At 39.7% G+C, this 25,347-nt stretch overlaps 1 protein-coding gene across 2 annotated transcripts; it reads left to right on the top strand.

Annotated features, from left to right (window-relative positions):
* The first annotated feature begins 479 nt into the window (after positions 1 to 479).
* On the top strand, positions 480 to 25,177 carry cfap418 (cilia and flagella associated protein 418). Of its 2 annotated transcripts, none has more exons than XM_048528520.1 (6): positions 480 to 612; positions 3,554 to 3,656; positions 7,991 to 8,058; positions 12,479 to 12,544; positions 14,072 to 14,167; positions 23,867 to 25,177. In XM_048528520.1, exons 1-6 carry the CDS (start codon positions 509 to 511, stop codon positions 24,018 to 24,020), a joined length of 591 nt encoding a protein of 196 aa, XP_048384477.1. In that variant the 5' UTR covers positions 480 to 508; the 3' UTR covers positions 24,021 to 25,177. The 2 variants fall into 2 exon arrangements, with proteins under 2 accessions (XP_048384477.1, XP_059502348.1); XM_059646365.1 differs by having other exon boundaries at positions 495 to 601.
* The last annotated feature ends 170 nt before the right edge of the window (positions 25,178 to 25,347 follow it).

Here is a 25,347-nt window from a genome sequence, read left to right as displayed (position 1 = left end):
CATACATCTGACTCAAAATATTAACATATCTCTCTCCATAGACACTGTTGAGTTTCTCCAACATTGTCTGTTTTGATTTCAGATTTAGATCAACTGCAATATTTTATTTACATTCTGGATCTCTCTTCCAAACAGCACGGTGCTGTTTTCCAATACACGAACGACTGCTGCAGTTTTAAGCAGGCAGCTCACCACCAATCTCCCATGTACAGTTAAGGATGGGCAAAAAGTATTTGCCCAACCAGCAATTCCCACATCGGTGTTGATGAATAAAACAAAAATGTCTGATCATTAGGTGAGCTTATTTCAGACATTTATGAATTCTTTTCACTTTTGTGTTGAGTTTATTCGCCCCATACATCAATGTGCGTACATCGCAACCTGCGTCTGCAGCGGACACAGACGCGCGCTGCCGACGGCATCGTGCGCGGCTGCGTGCGCCCCCCAGGAACGCAGCCCGTCGTTGCGTGCGCGCTCTCGCCGGCTCCAGGCAACAGGCGCTGCTGTCATGGCGGACGATTTGGATGAGCTTCTGGACGAAGTGGAGCTGCGGTTCTGTAGGGGCCGGCCGGCGCCGAGCAATGAAGGAGCGGGCAAGGAGGTGAAAATCAGGTTAAATGGCTGTAATTTGTTTCTTTGATCTTTAGTGGTGTGTTCCCGGGTGGGTGTGGTAAGGAACCTGGGTGAACAGCACTTTATCATCACACATCAGGGCTTCAGCTCGCCTGGAGCAGGACTGTCTGCTCATGGTACAAGGCGCACCCTGTGGGTCAGCAGAGGCTGGGGCTGTTGGTCTAGTTTATCCTGAACCCTGAACTTTTCTGTTTATTATTTCTGGTTGTGGAAGATATAAAGAACTTGCGTTTGTAAAGTGACTTTTCGCACGTCCCAAACCGTTTTACTGTTAATGAAGTATTTTTGATGTACTAGTATTTGCAGGAGTTTTCACTTAATCACCAGTATGGTGCACTTTGATCGCTGAGTTTACAATGTTTAATACCCAGTATGGGCTTCTCAGTGAAGTTATTTCATGTTTGTACGAACTTCTGATGTTATGCTCAGCTCTAGAGGTATAATGAGAGCAAATGTTCAGTGTCAAATAATAAAATGTGAGGCTGGATGAACACAGTAGGCCATCTTTCCACCTTCCAAAAGTCTAGGCTTTTTATAGGACTGGAAATGTTTTATGTTGGCTATTAAATTTGTGTTAATTTTGTTTTAGTGAAGTAGTGGGTGGTTGATTTGGGGGTTGTGATCCTTAATCAGAGGAATAATGCAGTCCAGGTAACCTTTTAGGAAAATAGAGTATCAAATAGACTGTCGCAATAGAAAATTCAGGAGAAACTCTGCAGGTCTTGAAGCATCTGTGGAGAAAGAAAAAAAGTTAAAGTTTCAAGTCAGAGATAAACTCTTCAAATTTTCTCCATGATACTTTGTTTTTTAAAAAACTTTTACCCTAATGTGGATGTATTCTGTTAATGGTAGGGCCTTGGATTGTGTTGTAGAGCAGAGGGATCTAGGTGTTCAGGTACATTATTCTTTGAAGTTTGCATCACGTATATTCAAGGTAGTTCAAAAAGCATGTAACACGCTTGCCTTCATTGCTCAGTCTTTTGAGTAAAGATGTCTTCTGGAATACTGTGTCCAGTTCTGGTCGCCCAGTTATGGGAAGGATATTATTAAGTTGGAGAGGGCAAAGAAGAGATTTATGAAGATGTTGCCAGGTATGGAAGGTTTGAGTTATAAAGAATGGCAGGCTGGGACTTTTTTCACTGAAGCATGGGAGGTTGGAGGCAACCTTTCGAAGTTTTTAAAATAATGAGGGGTACAAATAGCATTCATGGTAGTTGTATTTTCCCTAGGATGGGGGATTTCAAGACTAGGGGACACATTTTTAAGGTGAGAGGAGACCGATTTAAAAAAGACACAGGGTAGTTTGCATCCAGAATGAACCTGCTGAGGAAGTGGTGGATTTAGGTAGAATTGCAGTGTTTAAAAGACATTTGGATAAATACATGAATAGAAAAAGTTTGGAGGGACATGGGCTAGGACGAAGCGGGTGGGACTAATTTAGTTTGTGATTATGCTTGGCATGGACTGGTTGGACAAAAGGGTCTGTTTCTATGCAGTATGATTCTGTGGTTCTATTAAAGTTCCCATGATTATTACATTTGCTTTTGTTACAACGTCAGTTATTTATTTTTTAAGGTTCTGACCAATGGAATAACAATTGTTAGAGACATATAAGCTGTTCTCACTATCGTTTACTGATCCTTGCTATTTCTATTCTCCACCTGTATTAATAGTACCTCCTGATCCTCTAAGCTACATCCTTTCTTACTACTGTTCTTTGTTATCAGGATCACTGCTTCTCCTTTTCAAAAGGTAGCCAAAGGGAATGTGGAGTAGAAGCCACAATTAAATCAGCTGTAATTTTATTGAATGATGCAGCAGGCTCAATGGGCCAAATGACATCCTCCTGCTCCATGTTTGTATCCTCCTATGTTCATATCTTTGATACAACTGAGGAAGGAGGAATGCACTGCCTTCCTCTCATTCTACTACTTCATGGTTCACAGTGTAAATTTATTTATTTTTCCCAGTTTCTGATTTGGCTAGCTGTATGCTTTTTCTATATTAAACTTGAAATTTGAAAACATCCATCAACCAGGTTTCTTTAATAAATACAAAATTTATTATTTTGCACCAAATTTTATTCCAAGACAACAGAATCAATTAACACAAACAATACAAAATATGAAAATATTAATATTTACCTATCTGAATAACCCCCATCATACAATACACACACATTCACTTAAAAGAGAACAAAGCAGATTTTTCTCCACAGGGATTCACTTTAGAGAAAAAACATTTTTGGTCAATAACCGTTAGTTCTTGCAGGAATAAAAAAGGGACAAGGTGCAGAATGTTTAAATTGCTGTCAGGCTGGTATTCTGGCACATGTAGACAGGTATTACCAATGTGGGCAGTTATCTTTGGGATCTTGTAGAGGCATTTTGTTCAGGAAACACAGCAACAACAAGTCTTTCAGTTGCTCATTAAGAGGACAATCGGGTTTCACGTTGGATTCAGCATAAACGTGCTTGAAAACCAGGCAACATTTTCTTTCAGCACAATTTTTCACCATTAAGAGTCCAAAACCAGGGGTAATTGAATATCAGATCTTTCCACAATCTTCCAAAGTCAAATTCATGAAATAATCAATTCACAATGCTCCTGGACCTCAGCTATTGTTTTGACTACTATAATAAATTCCCATGGAGCCCCTGCAATTTTTCCTTAGGTGCAGACTTTTGCGGTGTATTTTCTGCATTTCCTGTTAAAAACAGATGTGTCAATCCAGCTGATTTCAAAAACTACACAACCTGTTTTCTTTCTCCTGCATATTTCTAATGGTTTCTGTATCAGATTTCTGGTATTTTCTGTTCATCTTTCCGCTGTTTACCTCCTGTGAAAATTTGGATTTGCAGATTTATCATAGAATCGTATCTAATGCAATATGTTAACAATATTTGTGTTATGTTTTCAGTGCACCTTCAGTCCCATCTAAAGAAATTTCCAAAGAGGAAGATGATTTAAGTGATCTTATTGATGACATTTTTCATGATGATCCAAGTTTATCTGATCCTTCTGTAAGTTGAATATTTTCAAAATAATATCCAAAAATAGTTGTGTGTATTTATCTGAACTCCTCAAACTTTACCAGAAAAATCCTTCTCATTCCATTTGAATATATGTTGTACAGTAGTTATTTTAGAATCTCTTGTGTAAATCTAATTTCTGCACCTCAGTTTGCAATTCAGTAACTGATAGATAATGTATTATCATACCAGAAGGAAAGAAAACTATTTCCATCTGCTGGTTGTTAAGGTTGAAAATGTAGAGAGTTTGGGCATTGTCAAATCAGTTTCTAGTAGATATGGGTCCCCAGCAATAATTAGCATTTGCACATCAAAGTGGCACATGAAAAATTCTTCTGAAGTCTAACCTAATTTATATGCATTGTAAATTGAACAAAAGGTGCTCTTTCCCTATGGAAAGCTTGATGGCTATTATAAAGCAGATGTTGACCCCCTCCTTCACCCCAGTAAGTAAAACCGGAACACCCAAAGAGGCGCACCTCGTCCTATAACCTTTTAAAAGAGCCCCCAATCTGTTATAAAGGAGTGGTTAAACAAAATGAACCCCCCAACACTCATTTTATAATCAACAAATAGCAATTTGTCCATCTAACTCTAACAGTGAACAAATTGACTTAACTATTAACAAACTGAATAAATCTCTTCTAACTACTAACTATTTCCAAATAAAACAAGATTCTAATGATGTGCTGTTCCAGTAAATACAAGCCCCACTTGTAAACCAAAAGAATAAAAAATTAGAACTTAGTCTCTCAAAATTACAGCCAGGTTACATGTTCCGGAATGTTCTGTGCCTTCTCTGTCAATGTTCTGTCAGGAACCCCATCTCTGTGAATCTTTCTGTCAGGAACGTCTTCTCCATTGAATTCTTTTGTCAGGAACAGTAACTAGTTATGCTGTAGGTATCTTTGATTTAAACGATACTTACTCTGAGGCTTAGAGAATTCTGTGAGAGCCTGTGATTCATTCTTTATAGCGATGGCAATTAACTCTGGCAGATGGTAGTTCACTCTCCCCTGATTTTCCAAAACCCGTCATCTTTTATACCCTTGATGACGTGTCAGTGTCTTACAATAGGATTGGTCTTATGTTGTCAAAATTAGCAGATTTAAATTTAGAGGTAGTTGAAACTGCTGATGCTGGAGAATCTGAGATAACAAGGTGTAGAGCTGGATGAACACAGCAGACCAAGCAGCATCAGAGGAGCAGGAATGCTGACGTTTTGGGCCTAGTCTCTTCTTCATATTTAAATTTAATTGGTTTTTGGTGTCTAAGGGCCTGGTTTAAATTAATCGGCTAAATTCAAAAACCTGTTGTCTTGGTAAAAATGCTGCTTTGCCTTCTAACAGTACAGCCTTTTGATACATTTCAGTTCAGGTGCTCCGTGCACCTCCAAACCCACAAACATCGTTTTGAAGCTCTAAGCATAGAAAAAATATCATCATTTAAAGTGACCACTGCTTCCCCCATCCCAAGCATTTTATAAGCATCAATATTTTACAAACACCAAGTTCTAATGTCCTGCCTTTCAATCCAAAAGCACTGTACCCAACTTCACAACAGTGGCCTTGCAGTTTTTCTTTAAACAAGGTTATCTTTGCTATGAAATGTCATATGTAAACTCCATAGGTTTTATTGACATGTAGCCACTTTTGCTTTGAAACAATTGATATGCTGATTATCACTAACTTGCCTTTACATGAATGATGAATTTAAGAGGAAGCTAAGATGCAGCTATGGGAAGCTTGTAAATATGAAATGGAAAATTTTCACATTAGAATGTAAATGAAAAAGGAGAGAGAAATCTTTTGCTGTGGAAAAGCACTGACGTGTCTGTTGGGAAGATGGCTGTTTCTGTTCTCTATGTTATAAGCAATAAATAACATATTCCTATTATGACAGCATGAATTAAGAGAATTCATGTTTATAAGTAGAACAAGTACTTAACAATAGTTCACTTATGAGCATTGTCTTGCAATTTTAAGAAAATTTCACTGAATGGCCTGGCTGTATTTTGCAAGCATGCCCCATATGTACAAGATCATCAGATATTGGAGCAGAATTAGGCCATTCAGCTTATCAAGTGTACACCACCATTCGATTAGGGCTGATATGTTTCTCAACTCCATTCTTCTGCTTCTCACTATAGCCTTGATCCCCTTACTAGTCAAGAACATATCTATCTCTGTCTTAAATACACCCATTGACTTGGCCTTCTACAGCAAAAACGTCCACAGATTCACCATCCACCAGCTGAAGAAATTTCTCTTCATCTCAGTTATAAAGGGTTTTCCCTTCACTAATGTTGTGCTGTTGGCTCAGAGCCTCTCTTACTAGTGGAAACAACTTCTCCACATCCACTGTATCCAGGCCTGTCAATATTCTACAAGTTTCAGTGAGATCCCTGTTATCCTTCTAACCATCGAGCACAGACCCACAGTTAGCAACCAACCTTCTCATGACAAGCATGTCATCCCTGGGATCATTCTTCTCAACCTCTTTTGGACCCTTCCAATTCCAGCACATCCATCCTTAGATATGGAGCCCAAAACTGCTCTCATTATTCTAAAGGTGGTCCGACCAGTGCCTTATATAGCTTTAGCAGTACAATTCTGCTTTTGTATTCTAGTCTTATTGAAATTTCATTCACCTTTCCAACTGCCAACTGACCCTGCATATTAACCTTAAAAAAAATCCTGAACTAGGACTCCTAAATCCCTTTGTTCTTCAGATTTCTGAAGCATTTCCCCAATTAGAAAATCATCTACACCTCTATTCTTCCTACCAAAGTGCATAATCTCACACTTTCCCATATTTATTCCATCTGCCACTTCTTGCCTAATCTCCAAGCCTGTCCATGTCCTTCTGCAGCCTCCCTGCTTCCTCAACACTACCCGTCTCTCCACCTATCTTTGTGTCATCTGCAAACTAAGAAACAACACTGTCAGTTCCTTCATCCAGATCAGTAGGTGTAATGTGAATAGTTGTGGTGCCAACACTGGCCCCTACAGAACTCACTGGTGACCATCTTGAAAAAACCCTTTAATTCCCACTGTCTGCCTTTTGCCAGTCAGCCAATCCTCAACACCAGCCTAGTTAGCATCCTCCTGTGCAGCATCTTGTCAAAGGCCTTCTGGAAATCAGAATAGGTCGCATCTACTGGCTCACCTTCGTCTAACCTGCTCATTACCTCCTCAAAAAATTCTAACAGAATTGTCGGGCAGGACCTCCCCGTGACAAAGCTGTGCTGACTCAACTGTTTTACCACGCACTTCCAAGAACTCTGCAGTCTCCCTTAATAATGGACTCTAAAGTCTTGCTAACAACAGAGATCAGGCTAACTGGCCTATAGAATCAAAGAATCCTCACAGTATGGAAGCAGGCTGTTTGGCCCATCAAGTCCATGCCGACCCTCCGAAGAGCAGCCAAACCCACCTCCCTACCCGCTCCCTGTAATCCCACATTTCCCATAGCTATTCCACCCAGTTTGTACATCCTTGAACACTGTGGACAATTTAGTATGGCCACTCAACCTGACCCACACGTCTTTGAGCTGTAGGAGGAAAGGAAACTCATGCTGACATGGGGAGTCTGCACACATTCATGTGAGGGTGAAATCAAACTTTGGTCCCTGGCACTGTGAGGCAACAGTCTAATCACTGAGCCACCATGCTGCACAGTTTACAGGTTTCTGCCTCCCTCCCTTCTTAAACAGGGGTTTAACGTTAGCCATTTTTCAGTCCTCTGGGACTCTCCCTCACTCCAGTGGTTCCTGAAAGATCACCTACAGTGCCTCCACAATGTCCTCAGCTTTCTTTTTTGGAACTCTAGTATGTAGTCCATCTGGTCTGGGTGATTTATCCAGCTTTAGACCTTTCAGCCTCACTGCAACTTCTCCTTAGTGATGGCCACTACACTCATCTCTGCCCTCTGACGGCACTGCAGTAAGATGAAAGCTCAGAAATATTGTTGTAAACTGAAAATTTAATCCATTTTTAATGTTGAGCACTTCTGTTTTCTTGAGCTTTTTTTTTGCTCTATGCAACAGGTCATTTAATCGGCGGTTACTATAGCAATAACAGTTAAATGCAAAATCTAAATTTTCATTCTCGACTTGAAAAGCCATTGCATTGCAGTAGCAAAACTTCATCTGCCCAGACATGCTTGTTCAGAAAACATCCTCGTGCATTCAGGTCATACTAGTTTACATATGATCTATATTTGAATCTACGTTTAAACAATCGAGATCCTTCTTAAAAAATGAAATGATCAATGCTTTTTCTCAAAGTTCTTATATTATGTCAAGTGCCATTCATTTATTGCAGAAGTCAAGGCCAAGAGCAGTAACAAATTGTACAGGTCACAGAGCTTTTTCTCAGACCAGGGGTAAAAAGTAAGTTGACGAAATTTTGTGATGTAATTTTGAAGTTACTCACTACATTCGGTTATGTTGATATCATTGATATGAAATTTTGTACATTTACAGGCAGCTCTCCTATAACAAGATAGCTGCATTCTCATGTGACCTCGCGCTATAGAAAATCGCATTCTAGGGAAATCACAACAGAAAATCGCTATACCTGTACAGCAGAAAGTTAGCATTATCCAAACCATGTCCACTATTCATCAATCCCGTTACAGCCAATTTATGTTAACGAAACACGTTATAGCAGAACTACCTGGAGTTTTAATCAAGATTTTAAGTAATACAAAATGATGAATATAAAGCAGTCCATCGGTTTTCAACTTGTTTTGTATTTTCTTCAATGTTTTGCCTTTACATGTTTTATTTGTTTACTAATATGCTAAAATATCATCTTAGAAACAATTTTACATAAATGGGCTGCTGATAAAGCTGACTGGAATTTTGGTAATATTTTATCGACAATTTCTCCACTCACAAAATTAATGGGTATAAAGTCACAGCAAGCACACTTTCAAATGTACATTGTGAACTCTCCATGGGCACAGCTACCCACCAGTGAGAGTCCTTAAAAGTTACTGTATAGATATATATATATATACCTTAGGAATTTTTTTAAAATAGTGTAATTAAAGGATTCCGATGAATTTACTGCTCACTGCAATAAACCATCACCAGAACAAGGAATCTATTTATTGTTTTCTTCTCTCCTGCCTCCTGGATGCTCTCAGAGCCTGTAATTGGTATTGAGTTCAGCTCATGGCCAACTGTGCTATTTTTGTTTAAAAATAATGCAAAGAGAGAATTCAGCTGAAGTTGATTCCTGACCCAGCTTTGAAAACCCAGCATTAACATGTTTCTCATTTGTCATTCCAGCTGTAACTATTTCTCTTTATATATAGACTTTCATTCAGTTGCAGTATCCTTATTGTGTTTTGTAACCTGAATCCTGTCTTTATCGTTTTTCTAATCGATAAATTGTATGTTTTACATTTACTTCTGGCTGAGCCGTCCACACTCAGTTATGAGTTTAAAGTCATTCTTACAATCCTGTTTATTATTTCCACTAGAACCAGCTGAGTTTTGGTGCAGACTGTTTAAAGCCCCAGTTCATTCTCAAGTGTTACATTAAATGGAACCTGCCTTGCACCACTCATTCATCCATGTGTTCACCTTCCAAAATTTTGTTACTCAGACAATGCATGATGTTGATGATAATTCTGAGATGATTATTGATCACATTGTATGGCAGAGAAAACTCAAAGAGCCTACTCCTGTTCCTGTGTTCTATGTTTCTATGAGATTACTATCTTTGAGCTTTTTTGTTCGTTTTAACTCCTGATATTCCCTCAGCAGGACATCTCTTTTCTTTCCTATATCGTTTACCCTGAAATGAATCATTGAAGAGGGTTCAGAGGCTGGGCTGGAGAGTTATAAATTTGAAGAGAGATTGGATGAACTGGGGTTGTTTTCCTTGGGTCAGAGGAGACTGGGGGTGGAGGAAGCAAGATTGAGATGCAGAAAATTATGAGGGGCATAGATATGGTAGAGAGGAAGAAAATTTTCCTCTTAGTGGAGGGATCCACTAAGACAGGGGGCATAGATTTAAAGTTTGAGACACAAAGTTTAGAAAGTATTTGAGGATTGAAATTTTCACGTAGAGGGTGGTGGGAATCTGGAACTTACTGCCTCTCAGGGTGGTAGACACAGAAACTCTCATGACATTTAAGAAGTATTTGTGATGCCAAAGTATACAAGTCTACAGGCCAAGTCATGGAAATGGATTAAAATAACTAAGTGGGTGTTTTAACTGGCTCAGACTGATGGACCGAAGGGTCTCCTTCTGTGAAGTAGACCTCTACAATGTCACCTGGATATTCTTCCTCCTTACATCTGTTCAATGGGACCAATGCCTGTGAGACCTGTTCTATATTCCCTTAGTTTTCCCTATCCTCCTAGTTGATAGTCTCAGTCTTCCCTTTTTGTACCTGTTTTTTCTGAGGAAGTGTTGAGAAAGTTGTGCAGAATTTTTTTCCCATCCTTTATATGTCAGACAGTTTCTATTTCACATTCCCAACTCGAGGACTCTTGAGTTGGCATTTCTTAAGACAGACATTTTGTGCAGATGTGCTAATTCAGGATTTCAAACTCCTTCGTTACAGGAGGGTACAAATAGAAAATTCGGTGACAAAGTCATTGGTCATCGTGGTTAACTTTTCAATAAAATAATTGGGTTATAATTTGGGTCAGTCATTAGCTGTTTCTAAGAATACTGAACTGTTATTGACAATTTTAATAATGAGCCCACTTTTCTTTCTATGTCTAAATTCTACAGAAAACAGCCTAAAATATATAATCTTTCCTCATAACTTAACCTCTGAAGTCCAGATACCATTCTTGTAAACCCAAGTTTTACTTCCTGTAAGGCTGTTAAATCCTTCCCAGGGTGTAATACCCAGATCTGCTCTGAGTACTCCACACAGGGGCTACCAGGCTTTTGTATAATTGAAGGAAACCTCTGCATCTTTACAGCAGTCCTGTAGATATAAAGGCCAGCAACACATTAACTTTCTTGATTATTTTCTGCACGTGTTTACACCATTTTAAAAATCTATGCACTTATACCATGTATCTTTCGACATCCATTGTATCTAACTTCCTACCATCTAGAAAGTACTCTGGTCTGTCTTTTTTTGGTCCAAAATTGGTAACTTCACATTTGCTTACATTGAACTCCACAGTTTTACCCGTTCACCTAGGCTATCAATATCCCTTTGTAATTTTATGCTAACATATTTACTGTCTACAATGCCACCCAACTTTTTATCATCAGCAAATTCAGATATATAACTTTCTATGTCATTATCCAAGTCGTTAATACCTAATGTGATTAATTGAGGCCCCGGTACAGATCCCTGTGGGACACTACTTGTGACATCCTGCTAGTTTGAATACCTATCGATTATCCCTATTTTCTTTCACCTGCCACTCAACAAATTTCCCAGCCATATCATTAACTTACCCTCAATTTTTCTACCTTAGATATCAGTGTCTTATGTGAGACTTTATCAAATAAATTCCTTCTGGAAATCAATATAAACAGCATCCATAGACATTGCTCCGTACACTACTTCAGTCGCTACTTTAAAAAATCCACTCCGGTTTATCAGGCATGATCTATCTGTCATGAATCCATGTTGGCCTTCCCTGACTAACTGAAAATTTTTAGGATGTTCAGTTACCCCAACCTTGATTATACACGCCAACAGTTTCTCAACCATCACAGATGGTTCCGATGAAACGTCACCAGACTTGAAACAATAACTCTGCTTTCTTCCCACAGATGCTGCCAAACTTTGAGTTTTGCCAGCAATTTATATTTTTGTTACAGATCTCCAGCAATTACAGTACATTATCTATTAACCCCACCGTAGATGTTAGGCTAATTGGTCTATAATTTCCTGGTTTTCTTCTTTTGCCTTTCTTGGAAAATGAATGACATGTTCCAAGTTTCAAATCCTGCATGATAACTCCTTTATCCAGTGAACCTGGGTCAACCTAACTATAATCTTCCAATATGCTCCCCTACATCTTTTAACACCATCGCATCAAAACTGACCAATCCTGGGAATTTTTCTTTCTTTAGTTAATTAATTTCCTATCGCTGCTTTACTCAGCTCCTGACTGTCAGCAAGTGTACTTTAAAGAACATGTTGAGATCTAATTAACGTGCAAAGGCAATATAAATTTACATCAGCATTGTCAGCAAATCTTAAAATAATAAAGGTTAACTCCTAAATGCCAGCAAGTACAAAAGAGATCAATTCAGGCCACATTAGGATGCCTTTGGTTCAACTATTACCAATTGTGGCCCACATCTTTTGCCACCCTGATCTGGAGGTGTTGGGGGGTTCTTTAACGGTCTGCTACCCCATCTGATAGCCCAGAAAAATCTACCCCACTGATTGATCTATTCCATGAGTCCTCTGCTGTAAGCTTCCTAATGCTACATTGTTTTTTTTTCCACCAGCCAGCCAGCTGGCCTTTTGGTCTGGAGTCTGCTGTAAATAATTTAAGGAAAGACCTGCCTTAAGATTGGCAAGGCTTCGACACCTCTGGCTTTGATGGATTTTTCACCTGCTGCTCGGCTTGTCTGTGCTTTCCACCCCCACCATTTAATATCATATAATCTGTGCCAGTTTTTAAAAATTCCCCCCATTGTCCCTTCTCTGTCCATGCTTTTTTCACATTGCTAATGAGCAGTAAAGATGGTGTTGGGGTGATTCATTGCTGAACTTTGTCAACATGCTAGAAGTATGAATTGCATAGATGGAACATTTTAGATACATTAAGCTGCATACTGCATCTGAAGAGAATGCTTTGTTTTCAGGTGTTGTCCAGTTTATCTCGGTGGCAGTTCTGCACCTCTAGGATTGGGAACAAACACTTCTCAGAGGTATTTTTATTTTCAGATTTAGAATGTTCGTCCCTAATTGTAGTCCACGTCAGACAGAATTTTGTGGAGCAAAAGAGAATGGATACGATGCACCTGCTTGTTTGTGTATCATTTTTACAATATTGAAATATTGTCTTTTTGTAGTTCTATCTACGAGTAACAAAGTACTGATGCTGACTACATTGTCACCTGTGCATTTCCTCATTATCCGATTACATCCATCCATTTTCCATGATGCAGAAACCGTTGCGTAAGATATAATAGCAGAATTAGACCATTTGGCCTATCAAGTCTCTTCACTGCCATTTGATAATTTGATATATTTCTCAATGCCATTCTCCTGCCTTCTCCCTGTGTATTACGGACACTCATTGGCTTGGCTTTCCCAGTCTTTTGCAGTAGTGAGTTCCAGAGATTCACTACCCTTTGGTTGAAGGAATTCCTCCCCTCAGTAGAAATTCTTCCTCATTTCAGTTGCATCAGCAGTTTTTTATCTCTACCTCAACTCACTGCTACATGATAGAAAATTTCTTCATTTAAAACTTATATTTAGTGTCCTCATATATTTGATAAAGCTGGAATTTTAATTTTTACCCGGAGTGAGTAAATTCAAAGCATGAAGTACGTGGCTAGAGCCAGCCAATTTGAAATGCAATGCAGCCATGCTGCCTTTTAAACAGATAGCTTTGTCTCGAAATATCACAGTGGTCACTAGTATAAACTCAGAAGTTAGTACATCACCATTTGAATCTCCGCTTATGGTTAGAAGATTCTCCACTTTATATTAATAAAGACATTTAAATAACAGCTTTAACATATCTTCTTTGAATGTCATAGACCTTTTAACTTCACCTTCAATCACTGACATAGGGGAATATCAGCCCTAGAACTGTACATTCAACGATGCAGCATTTTCTCACTGGTGTTGAACTAAGTTGTTTGCTTGAGTCCTGGACTGACCCAATCATACTGAACCTAGCTAATGCTAAAGATCATTTTCCTGGCATGCCCTTCTAGTACTACTAGAACACTCTTCACTGTAATTTTCAATGGGACCTTCTGATTTCCCTTTCTTAAAAACATTTCCCAGAGCACCATGTGTAACCTGGTCAGTGTTGGTGATGGAGGTGTGTTTGATCTCCTTATTCACGTTAGCCCTTGGTTTAACATTGAGATAATATGGTTGATCTTGTGTTCCATATTTGAAGAATGAAACCTTGTGCTGCTGGTTCCTCATTATTGAATCTGAATCTGAACGATACTGAGAAGAACATTGAAAATTAGTGAGCAAGTAAACACTGAAAGCAGTCCTTCACAAACATAAAACAATAGTTGAGCTTTACAGAAACTTCTAAGAAATAATTGTATTGGTTTTATTTTATGGAAGGTAAGTTTTAATGATGTCAACCCAAGTGTTGCTAGACTGAGAGCTTGGTTTGCCAATTCCACTGTTTTAATATGGTTATATAATTAAGTTTGTGAACAATATACTTTATGATGCCAAAATATTTGTTTTCTAATAAACAGAACATGTGACCAACTCCGCTGTACTACCTGTGACTTTAGAGTAATTGCACTTGATGATTATGAATGGAACAAGTCATGTGACTACTTTTTCTTCAGGTATGCAAGACTATGTACAGATATGACAGTCCAGTATGAAACTAGAAAATTTAGAATGTTCCAAACAAACTGTTGTCTAATATTGGGTTTTCACTTAACATCCATATAGTCCCAAATATTGCTGTAAAATTAATGATGATACATACATTTGTACAAATGCTATTGGCAAGTGACAGATTTTTGCTGAACTGAAATGCAGTAATTGCCATCTAATTTGCAATACTGCATCTTTGGCTTTGTAAAAGCAGCAATATGCTATCCAGTCTATTGTTTAAATGCATTGCATGAAGTTGCATGGTTTATATGGACCAAACTTGCTACAGAAAGTTAAGTGTAGCACATTTCAGTCCATGTGCCCACTTAGCATTGCAGTAAGTTTTTAAGTGCTGACACTCAACCCCTCTGGCGCTGCAAATTCACAATCTACAAGTATGAAGACCCATTCCTTCAAGTTTTCAGTGTTGGAGAGTTTAAAATTCTCTTCTCTTCTTTTTCTTGTAACAGAATCTTTTGTTTCCTCTCCATTTCTTTGTACTCGCTTTGACATTAAATTCTAAATTCATAAAATTAGCTGGTAAACATTCTGTACTGTTCAAAACTATTGTGTTACAAATCTTTCGCTTTTCTAACAAATGTTTTATCAACACATCAAGAACAAAGAAAAGTTGGCAATCAGTTTTTTTTCTGAGGGTTCCTTATTATATCCTTGTTTTTGTACTCTGTGCGCCTAAGGATAAAGTCCAGGACCCTTTTTAATCATTTTCTTGACCTACCCTGCCACCTTCAGCAATTTGTGCAGAAATATACCCAGATCTCTAACTGTACATAGCTTTTATTGTGTATTTCATTGTGTATTGCTTCCCTTCGATGTTCTTACATAAATGTATCACTCTTCTGTCTTTCAATTTTATCTGCTGTCCATCTACTAACTCCACTACTGTAGCTTGCCACTACACACCCACTGTTGTTAGTCACTAACAGTCCCCATTAACAACTATTCATCCTCCCAGCCTGATCGTTAGCAACTCCTTTGTATGTCCAGTGATACTGGGAACTGCAGATGCTGGAGAATCCAAGATAATGAAATATGAGGCTGGATGAACACAGCAGGCCCAGCAGCATCTCAGGAGCACAAAAGCTGACGTTTCAGGCCGAGACCCTTCATCAGAGAGGGGGATGGGATGAGGGTTCTGGAATAAATAGGGAGAGAGGGGGAGGCGGACCGAAGATGGAGAGAAAAGAAGATAGGTGGAGAGGAGAGTATAGGTGGGGAGGTAGGGAGGGGATAGGTCAGTCCAGGGAAGACGGACAGGTCAAGGAGGTGGGATGAGGTTAGTAGGTAGGAGATGGAGGTGCGGCTTGGGGTGGGAGGAAGGGATGGGCGAGAGGAAGAACAGGTTAGGGAGGGAGAGACAGGTTGGACTGGTTTTGGGATGCAGTGGGTGGAGGGGAAGAACTGGGCTGGTTGTGTGATGCAGTGGGGGAAGGGGAGATTTTGAAGCTGGTGAAGTCCACATTGATACCATTGGGCTGCAGGGTTCCCAGGCGGAATATGAGTTGCTGTTCCTGCAACCTTCGGGTGGCATCATTGTGGCACTGCAGGAGGCCCATGATGGACACGTCATCTAAAGAATGGGAGGGGGAGTGGAAATGGTTTGCGACTGGGAGGTGCAGTTGTTTATTGCGAACCGAGTGGAGGTGTTCTGCAAAGCGGTCCCCAAGCCTTTGTCTGTCCAACTGTCTTTCTGTCTCTTTGGGCTCTATCTTATCGTTTACTCCCTACCACACCCACCTCCCTATCTTCTGCGTATAAACTGACATTTTCCCAGCCACCATTAGTTCTGAGGAAGGGTCACCGGACCCGAAACGTTAACTGTTTTCTTCTCCACAGACGCTGCCAGACCTGAGCTTTTCCAGCAACTTTGTTTTTGTTCCTGATTTACAGCATCCGCAGTTCTTTTGGTTTTTACTCACTCTGCCAGCCTATATATATATACTCTTGATGCCCATCACTTGCTCCTCACAGTTCACAATGCTGCTAAACTGTGTCATTTGTAATTTTAAAAAAAATTGTACCCCTCACACTCGAATCTAAGTCATTATTTTTGTTCAAGGAAAGCAACAACCCTATTATCAACTCCTGGGGAAACTTGTCATATTCCTTAGTTCAATCTTATAAACAACCGTTCACCATTACTCACTGTTATCTGTCACTTAGCTAACTTTATACCCGTGCAGCTATTCCTGTTTTATTTCATATGCTTTAATACTGCTGGCAAATTGATAATGTGAGATTAAAACAGAAAATGCAAGAAATACTCAGCAGGTCAGGCAGCATCTTTCCATGAGAAAAGATTTAACATTGCAGGTTATGTTTTCATTTCAATTTGTAAACGTTGCAACACTTTGCTTTTTGTTGTAGGCACATTGCCAAACACCTTTTGAAAACGTGTACACCACATCAATTGCCTTACTCTCATCAACCCTTTCCCACCACTACTGATAAAGTTTCTGGCCTGCAGTTCCTGATTTTAGACTTGTACTCTTTTTGGAACAAGCTCTTGGCATTGTAATTCTCCAGTCTTCTGCTACCACCCTGTATTTAAAGAAGATTGGAAAAGTATGACTAGTAACTCCGCAAATAAAAATTAAAAGCTGCACACATATTAAGTTGCTTGCAGGGCAAATTCTGCAAGTTGTAAACATCTTTGTGCAGTGCTGTTTACATAGGGGATTTCTGGTCTTACTACTGGAATAAACCATATAACAATTTGTGTGAAGATGGGAAGACAGAAATCATCCAACACTGTCAGTTAGCAGAATGTCAACATGGGGAACATGGAACCAGGTGTTACTTGTGACAATGAGGAGGGGCCTAAGTTAGAACATGTAGAATTGAGGAGGTAGAAGTGTTGGAAAAAGATGCATTCAAATATATAATCACAGAATAATTACAGCATGAAAGGAGGACCACTTAGACTATTATATCTGTATGGACTTTTTGAAGGAGCAGTTTACCTAATGCTATTCCCTAGCCTTCTCTCCATAGCCCTGCTATTTTAACATAATAATCCCATTCCTTTTGAATGCCTTGATTGAACCTGGCTTCACTGGACTCTCAGGCAGTGCATTACAGATCTTGGTCAATAAAGATGTTTTTACTCCTGTCTCCATTGCTTTGTTTAGCCAATTACCTTAAATCTTTTCCTTCTTGATCTTTCCACAATGGGAGTATGTTTTGTCTCTGACCAGCCCCCTTATGATTTTGACTGCTTCTAATAAATCTCCTGTTAAGTTGAAGTTCATCATCCCTGAAACCATTTTTATGAATCTTTCCTGCAAGCTCTCTAATGCCTTCACATCTCTGCTAAAGTATGGCTTCAGAAATTTAGAAAATATTCCATCTGAGACAACTAGTTTTCTACACAAGTTGAACATAATTTCCTTGATCTTGTACTCAATTAATGGCCCTCATTACTAAAACGTAGCATGCTGTTTATTTGTGAACCACTTTTTGCACCTGCCCTTTCACTCTTATACATACTGCATCCGCTGTACCCATTGTGGCCTCCGCTACATTGGGGAAACCAAGCGGAGGCTCGGTGACCACTTCGCTGGGTTCACAATGAACAACTGCACCTCCAAGTAGCAAACCATTTCAACTCCCCTTCCCATTCCTCAGAGGCGATCATAATGGGCCTCCTGCACTATTACAACGATGCCACCCGAAGATTGCAGGAACAGCAACTCATATTCCACTTGGGAACCCTGCAGCCCAATGGTATCAATGTGGATTTCACAGGCTTCAAAATCTCCCCTCCCCCTACCACATCTGAAACCAGCCCAGCTCGTCCCCGCCTCCCTAACCTGTTCTTCCTCTCACCTATCCTCTTCTCCCACCTCAAGCAGCAACCCCATTTCCTACCTACTAACCTCAACCTGCCCCCTTGACCTGTCCGTCCTCCCTGGACTGACCTATCTCCTCCCTACCTCCCCACCTACACCCATCTTTACTGGCTCCATCCCTGCCTCTTTAGCTTGTCTGTCTCCTCTCCACCTAGCTTCGCCTCTATCCATCTTTGATTTGCTTCCCCCTTTCTCCCCGTTTATTTCAGAACCCTCTTCCTCTCCCCCATTTCTGATGAAGAGTCTAGGCCCGAAACGTCAGCTTCCCTGCTCCTAAGATGCTGCTTGGCCTACTGTGTTCATCCAGCTCCACACTTTGCTATTTCTTCATTCAGTTCCTCTGTTCCAATATCCTCTTTAGAATCGCTCCCTTTATTTTGCATTGTCTCTCCAAGTTCTTGTTACCAAATTGAATCACTTTGCAGTTCTCAGCATTAAATTCATGGTCATCTGAAGTTCAACACTCTTCTCACTATTCACGATGCTTCCACATCTCATATTCATAAATTTTGAATTTTTTACACTGTATAACATGGCCTTGATCATGTCAAAACTGCAGAAAGTTCAAGAAATACCCATTCGTTAGCGCAGAATTTCACACTGTTATCCCTTCAGCTTCCAAGGTCATAAGTTCAAATTCCCGCAATAAAAAAACACATCTGCTTCTGTAGTTCCTTTAAGACAATCCTCAAAATGTAACTCTTTGACTAAGTTGAGATTTTAGAACATAGAACAGTACAGCACAGAACAGGCCCTTCAGCCCACGATGTTGTGCCGACCATTGATCCTCACGTATGCACCCTCAAATTTCTGTGACCATACGCATGTCCAGCAGTCTCTTAAATGACCCCAATGACCTTGCTTCCGCAACTGCTGGCAACGCACTCCATGCTCTCACAACTCTCTGTGTAAAGAACCCGCCTCTGACATCCCCTCTATACTTTCCTCCAACCAGCTTAAAACTATGACCCCTCGTGCTAGCCATTTCTGCCCTGGGAAATAGTCTCTGGCTATCAACTCTATCTATGCCTCTCATTATCTTGTATACCTCAATTAGGTCCCCCCTCCTCCTCCTTTTCTCCAATGAAAAGAGACCGAGCTCAGTCAACCTCTCTTCATAAGATAAGCCCTCCAGTCCAGGCAGCATCCTGGTAAACCTCCTCTGAACCCTCTCCAAAGCGTCCACATCTTTCCTATAATAGGGCGACCAGAACTGGACGCAGTATTCCAAGTGCGGTCTAACCAAAGTTTTATAGAGCTGCAACAAGATCTCACAACTCTTAAACTCAATCCCCCTGTTAATGAAAGCCAAAACACCATATGCTTTCTTAACAACCCTGTCCACTTGGGTGGCCATTTTAAGGGATCTATGTATCTGCACACCAAGATCCCTCTGTTCCTCCACACTGCCAAGAATCCTATCCTTAATCCTGTACTCAGCTTTCAAATTCGACCTTCCAAAATGCATCACCTCGCATTTATCCTGGTTGAATTCCATCTGCCACCTCTCAGCCCATCTCTGCATCCTGTCAATGTCCCGCTGCAGCCTACAACAGCCCTCTATACTGTCAACGACCCCTCCGACCTTTGTGTCGTCTGCAAACTTGCTGACCCATCCTTCAATCCCCTCATCCAAGTCATTAATAAAAATTACAAACAGTAGAGGCCCAAGGACAGAGCCCTGTGGAACCCCACTCACCACTGACTTCCAGGCAGAATATTTTCCTTTACTACCACTCGCTGTCTTCTGTTGGCCAGCCAATTCTGTATCCAGGCAGCTAAGTTCCCCTGTATCCCATTCCTCCTGACCTTCTGAATGAGCCTACCATGGGGAACCTTATCAAATGCCTTACTGAAGTCCATATACACACATCCACATCAATTTTTCTAGTCACATCCTCAAAAAACTCGATAAGGTTTGTGAGGCATGACCTACCCCTCACAAACCCGTGTTGACTGTATTTGATCAAGCCATGCTCTTCCAGATGGTCATAAATCCTATCCTTCAGAATCCTTTCTAACACCTTGCAGACGACAGACGTGAGACTTACTGGTCTGTAATTGCTGGGGATTTTCCTATTTCCTTTCTTGAAGAGAGGAATTACATTTGCCTCTCTCCAGTCCTCAGGTATGACTCCAGTGGAGAGCGAGGATGCAAAGATCTTCGCAAGTGGCTAAGCAATTGCATTTCTCGCTTCCCAAAGCAGCCGAGGACAAATCTGGTCCAGGCCTGGCGACTTGTCAATCTTAATGTTTGACTAAATTTTCAGCACATCAGCTTCCTCTATCTCTATCCATTCCAGCATGCACACCTGCTCTTCAAAGGTTTCATTCACTACAAAGTTCGTTTCTTTCGTAAAGACAGAAGCAAAAAACTCATTTAGGGCTTCCCCTACCTCCTCAGACTCCACACACAAGTTCCCTATGCTATCCCTGATCGGCCCTACTCTTTCTTTGACCATTCTCTTATTCCTCACATAAGTGTAAAATGCCTTTGTGTTTTCCCTGATTCGTTGTGCCAAGCCTTTCTCGTGCCCCCTCTTGGCTCTCCTCAGACCATTTTTGAGCTCCTTCCTTGCCTGCGTGTAATCCTCTCTGGCTGAACTTGACCCTAGCTTCCTCCACCTTATGTAAGCTACCTTCTTCCTTTTCACAAGAAGCTCCACCGCTCTCGTCATCCAAGGTTCCTTTATCTTACCCCTTCTTGCCTGTCTCAGAGGGACATATTTACTCATCACTCGCAACAACTGTTCCTTAAACAGTCTCCACATGTCTATAGTTCCCTTACCATGGAACAATTGCTCCCAGTCCATCCTTCCTAACTCATGTCTAATCGCGTCATAGTTTCCACTTCCCCAATTAAATATCCTTCCATTTTGCCTAATCCTCTCCTTCTCCATAGCTATGTAGAATGTGAGGCAGTTATGGTCACTGTCACCAAAATGCTCTCCCACCACAAGATCTGATACCTGCCCCGGCTCATTTCCGAGCACCAAGTCTAGAATGGCCTCTCCCCTCGTCGGCCTGTCAACGTACTGCGTTAGGAAACCCTCCTGAACACACCTTACAAAAACAGCTCCATTCAAATCTTCTGCTCGAAGGAGGTTCCAATCAATATTAGGAAAGTTAAAGTCACCCATTACAACAACCCTACTGCGTCCACACTTTTCCAAAATCTGTCGACCTATGCTTTCTTCAATCTCCCTGCTGCTATTGGGGGGGCCTGTAGTAAACCCCTAACGAGGTGACTACTCCCTTGCTGTTCCTAATTTCCACCCATACTGACTCAGTAGGTAGATCTTCCTCGACAATGGAAGCTTCTGTAGCTGTGATACCCTCTCTGATTAGTAGTGCTACACCCCCTCCTCTTTTTCCTCCCTCCCTATTCTTTTTAAATGTTCTAAACCCTGGAACATCCCATTTTGTGTAACAGCGTGTTCTTTTTGTACTTATGTTAAATAAATGCATTCTGATAATTCAAATACAGTACTTCTCCACTATTATGTACCTAGTTAGGCTTTCAAAAACACAAATACATTGTCAAACATGGTCTTCCTTTCATGGAATTACTGTGCAAAACATAGCAGGAAGATGTAACAGACAAGCTTCTCGCATGAATGCAGTTGCTGATTTGGTGTTTCACCAGAGTTTGATCAGTAGTGTTAGTTATTTTAGGAAAGCAGGGAAGAAAGTTGATCTTAAAATAATGAACCCCTAAGAAGCTGAGAATAGAACTTGAGAAAATAAAATGAGCAAAGGTATTTGTAAACAACAAGAAGTTCAACAATGAGAAACGTTTAGTACAGTGTCCAGTAGAATGTGGGGAGAAAGGTAGGAATTAAGTATATCAACAGGAGAAGTCTCACGATGAAAGCAAATATGGAAAGATTAACAGGTAAGTCACAAAAACAATTAGCAAGGCAAAGAGCAACTGTGAAATTAATTTTATAATATTCAAACAAAATGATAAAAGATTCTATGGACATTTCAACAAGAAAGGAATAAGGCGGGAACAGAGAATTAAGGTCAGCCACCACAAAATGCTAGAAATGGGAGAAGTATTAAGTAATGACTTTGCTTCAATATTTGCCAAGTCCACAGTTAATAATTCCTGTTGGTAAAAGGTCTATCAGAAAGGTATTGCAGCCATATATTTAAGAAAAAGGACAGAACATAGACTTGAAATTTGTAGACCAGACAGCTTAATGTCAGTAATGGGGGGACAAAAGTAGAAGCTCTACTAGAAGAAATAATCAAGAACCTCTAGAAACAAAAGTATAAAAGTGAATAGTCAGCATGGATTTCAAAAAAGAAGATCTTCTTTCAACAACATTTTTGATTTTTTTAAAACATGTAACTGGGATAGAAAATGGATAATAGAGCAGACGCAGATAATACTTCCAGTGAAATTTATTTTGTATTTCAAAAGGTATTTCATTAGATGCCAATGAATAAGGTTAGAGAATATGGCATTGGGGAACAAGTGACAGAGTAGATTGCTATCTGGCTTCAAGATAGAAAGCAGAGGGTGGGAGTAGAGACTAGTTATTCAGTTCCAGAAGATGCCAAGTGTCCTACAACGGTCAGTACTGGAACCATTGCTGTTCATAATATACATTAGTGAATTAAGCTTTGCAAGCGAATTTTAACAATTTATTAATTTGGTGAAGGGGTAGTCAATATTGAGGGGGACTGCATCATATTATTGGATTATTTAATAATCTTGAAGAATGGGCAAATAATCTTACAAATAACATTCAACACCGAGAAAGAGGAGGGAGTATATTTTAGCAGGAATAGAAAGGTCACTTATTATTTGAAAGGTGCAAGCCTAGATAGGGTAACACAGGGAAGTGAGACTAGTTTACTTTGGGAACGTAGTCAGCCTGGACTAGTTGAACTGAAGGGTCTGTGTCCATGTCGCATGACTCTAGCCCAGAGCACAAAGCAATAAGTTATGAACCATTGTCACAGATTAACAAACCCCATTTTAAGAAGGGAAACCAAACTCTAGGATAACAAAGTGTGGAGCTGGATGAACACAGCAAACCAAGCAGCATCTTAGGAGCACAAAAGCTGACATTTTGGGCCTAGACCCTTCATCAGAAAAGGGGCATGGGAGAGGGTTCTGAAGTAAATAGGGAGAGACGGCGAGGCGGATCGAAGATGGATAGAGGAAAAGTGGGAGAGAGATCCCCTGAGGTTTGTTCGGAGGGAGGAGGGTAACTTCTTCGGGTTCTTTATTTCTGCAGCAATATGACTGAAAGGTAGGGAAGGCTATCCTAAATCTGAATGGAACTTGATTTAAAATAATGTGCACAGTTAAGGTGGCTACATTATATCTAAGAAAAAATATTGGATTCACAGACTGGGCCTCTTTTCAAAGAAAAAGGATGAGGAATAACCTAATGGAGATCTTTGAAGGGTTTTGGTAGAGTGAATACAGAGAATATTTCTGCTCATGGGGATAAGTACATTTGGACACCATCAATATGTGATAGTCATCATGAAATCCAGTAGGGAATTCAGAATAGAATTCTTTGCCCAAAAACTGGAACTCCGTATTGTAGGGAATACTTGGGAATGATACAGATTAATTTAAGCTGCTGAGAGAGGTGCAATTGAGAATTATGATGGTAGATTTAGATAAAGAAAGATGGAAGGAAATATTACCACTTTGTTAATAAATTTAGCACAGATTTTTCCAGTATAGTTTTAATTGCAAGCAATAAATGTAATATTAGACCATATTTAAAATGGTACACATCTATACTTTCTTGCTTTCACCAACAGAAATAACATGCCTGACTTAAATAAGCTGAAAGCGAAGACATTGAGTAGGAGAGGTGTACGAGCATATGCCTGTCAGTGCAGCTGGAGGTCAATCCAGGACCTGACGGACCTCAAGGAAGAACAGGAACTTCGATGGGTGTGTGGAAAACATTGAAAACATTCAGAGCACACTTGTCTCTTCCAGTTGCCATTAGATGGTTGGTCCACTGTATTATCTAATATTGTAGATTTATTTTTAAATACAAGGCGAGCTGCAGCAATTTAATTTATTTTTCTATACTTCTTGATTAAAATATTCTTTATTACTGTCCTAATTCAATAATGTAGTTTAATAAATGTATGTCACTAATTCTAATTAGAATTCAGTTTTCCCTATATTGTGGAAAATATAGCTGACAATAGACTTTACCTTGCAGATTCTGTAGTGAAAAGCTTATTGTGCAAGCAAGACCAAACTGAACCAAGTTTGATATAAAAATCCACATGTAAAGTATGTTTAAGATTTACTTCAACCTGGCTTTTCCATTTGCACTAGGGTTTTAGACACAAGGATTTATTTTCAGTGTTACTCAATCAAACAATTTTGACTGTGCACAAGGAGTTATTAGGAAATGGAAAATGTTTTTCATAGATCATAATTACTTAGGTTTCAAAAACATTCGCAATGGAAGCGGGCCATTATGTTAACTCCTTGTGTTTACTACAAAAGTTTTTTCTCCTGACAAGTTTTGAATGATGTGAAGATCACTTTTTTTTTAAATGGTTTGAAGGATCCACCTGTCCAGATTTCTCAAAGCGAATCGCATTCATTACAGCTGGAAAAGTGCACTGAACATCCAGAAACATGGAATTTGTAGCACAAATCTAAATATGCATGCATTACATCCAAACTCAAGCCTCAGAAATGGCAAATATCCCAAAGAAGAAACAAAAACAATTTTAAAGCGATCTTAGAGGTCACAATACCTTCAAGCAGGAAGAAACCTACTGAGTTTATTAAATTGTCCGTATTAGAATTTCTAAAATGAAAAAATAACTATACACTGGATAAATCAAGGCCAATTACACCTGGGCACTATGATTGTTTGTTATGCTTTTTAGAAGAGTGTTAGATCCATTTGCCGCTGTGGTAAATATTTGGTCAAAAATGTAAATAAAGTTTTGGAATATTAGCATGTAATTGTTGTGGTTTGACTTGAACATTTTTATGTAATTGCTTCAAACTTCCGCTTTTAAGTTCCGCTTTTAAAGATTTGTACATAGTGTAAGTTTTAAGCTTGCTGACATACCAATAAATTACATACTTTGAAATCAGCGGCCCAGACGAAATTGCATTTGATCTTCAGTATCCACCAGATATTTTTGATCCATCCTGTCATTATGCTGTCTTTTCTGTTTGTTTCCAAGATATGTTAGACTACAGAAAAGCTTCAAAAATTCAGTGCCGTTCCTCAGGCATATTTTAGCAAGACTAATTTCTG

Source organism: Stegostoma tigrinum, chromosome 5 (genome assembly GCF_030684315.1).
Source record: "Stegostoma tigrinum isolate sSteTig4 chromosome 5, sSteTig4.hap1, whole genome shotgun sequence".
In the NCBI taxonomy this organism is placed as follows: domain Eukaryota; kingdom Metazoa; phylum Chordata; class Chondrichthyes; order Orectolobiformes; family Stegostomatidae; genus Stegostoma; species Stegostoma tigrinum.
Note: the sequence above shows the minus strand (reverse complement) of the source record. Positions and strands in the feature narration are given on the sequence as shown.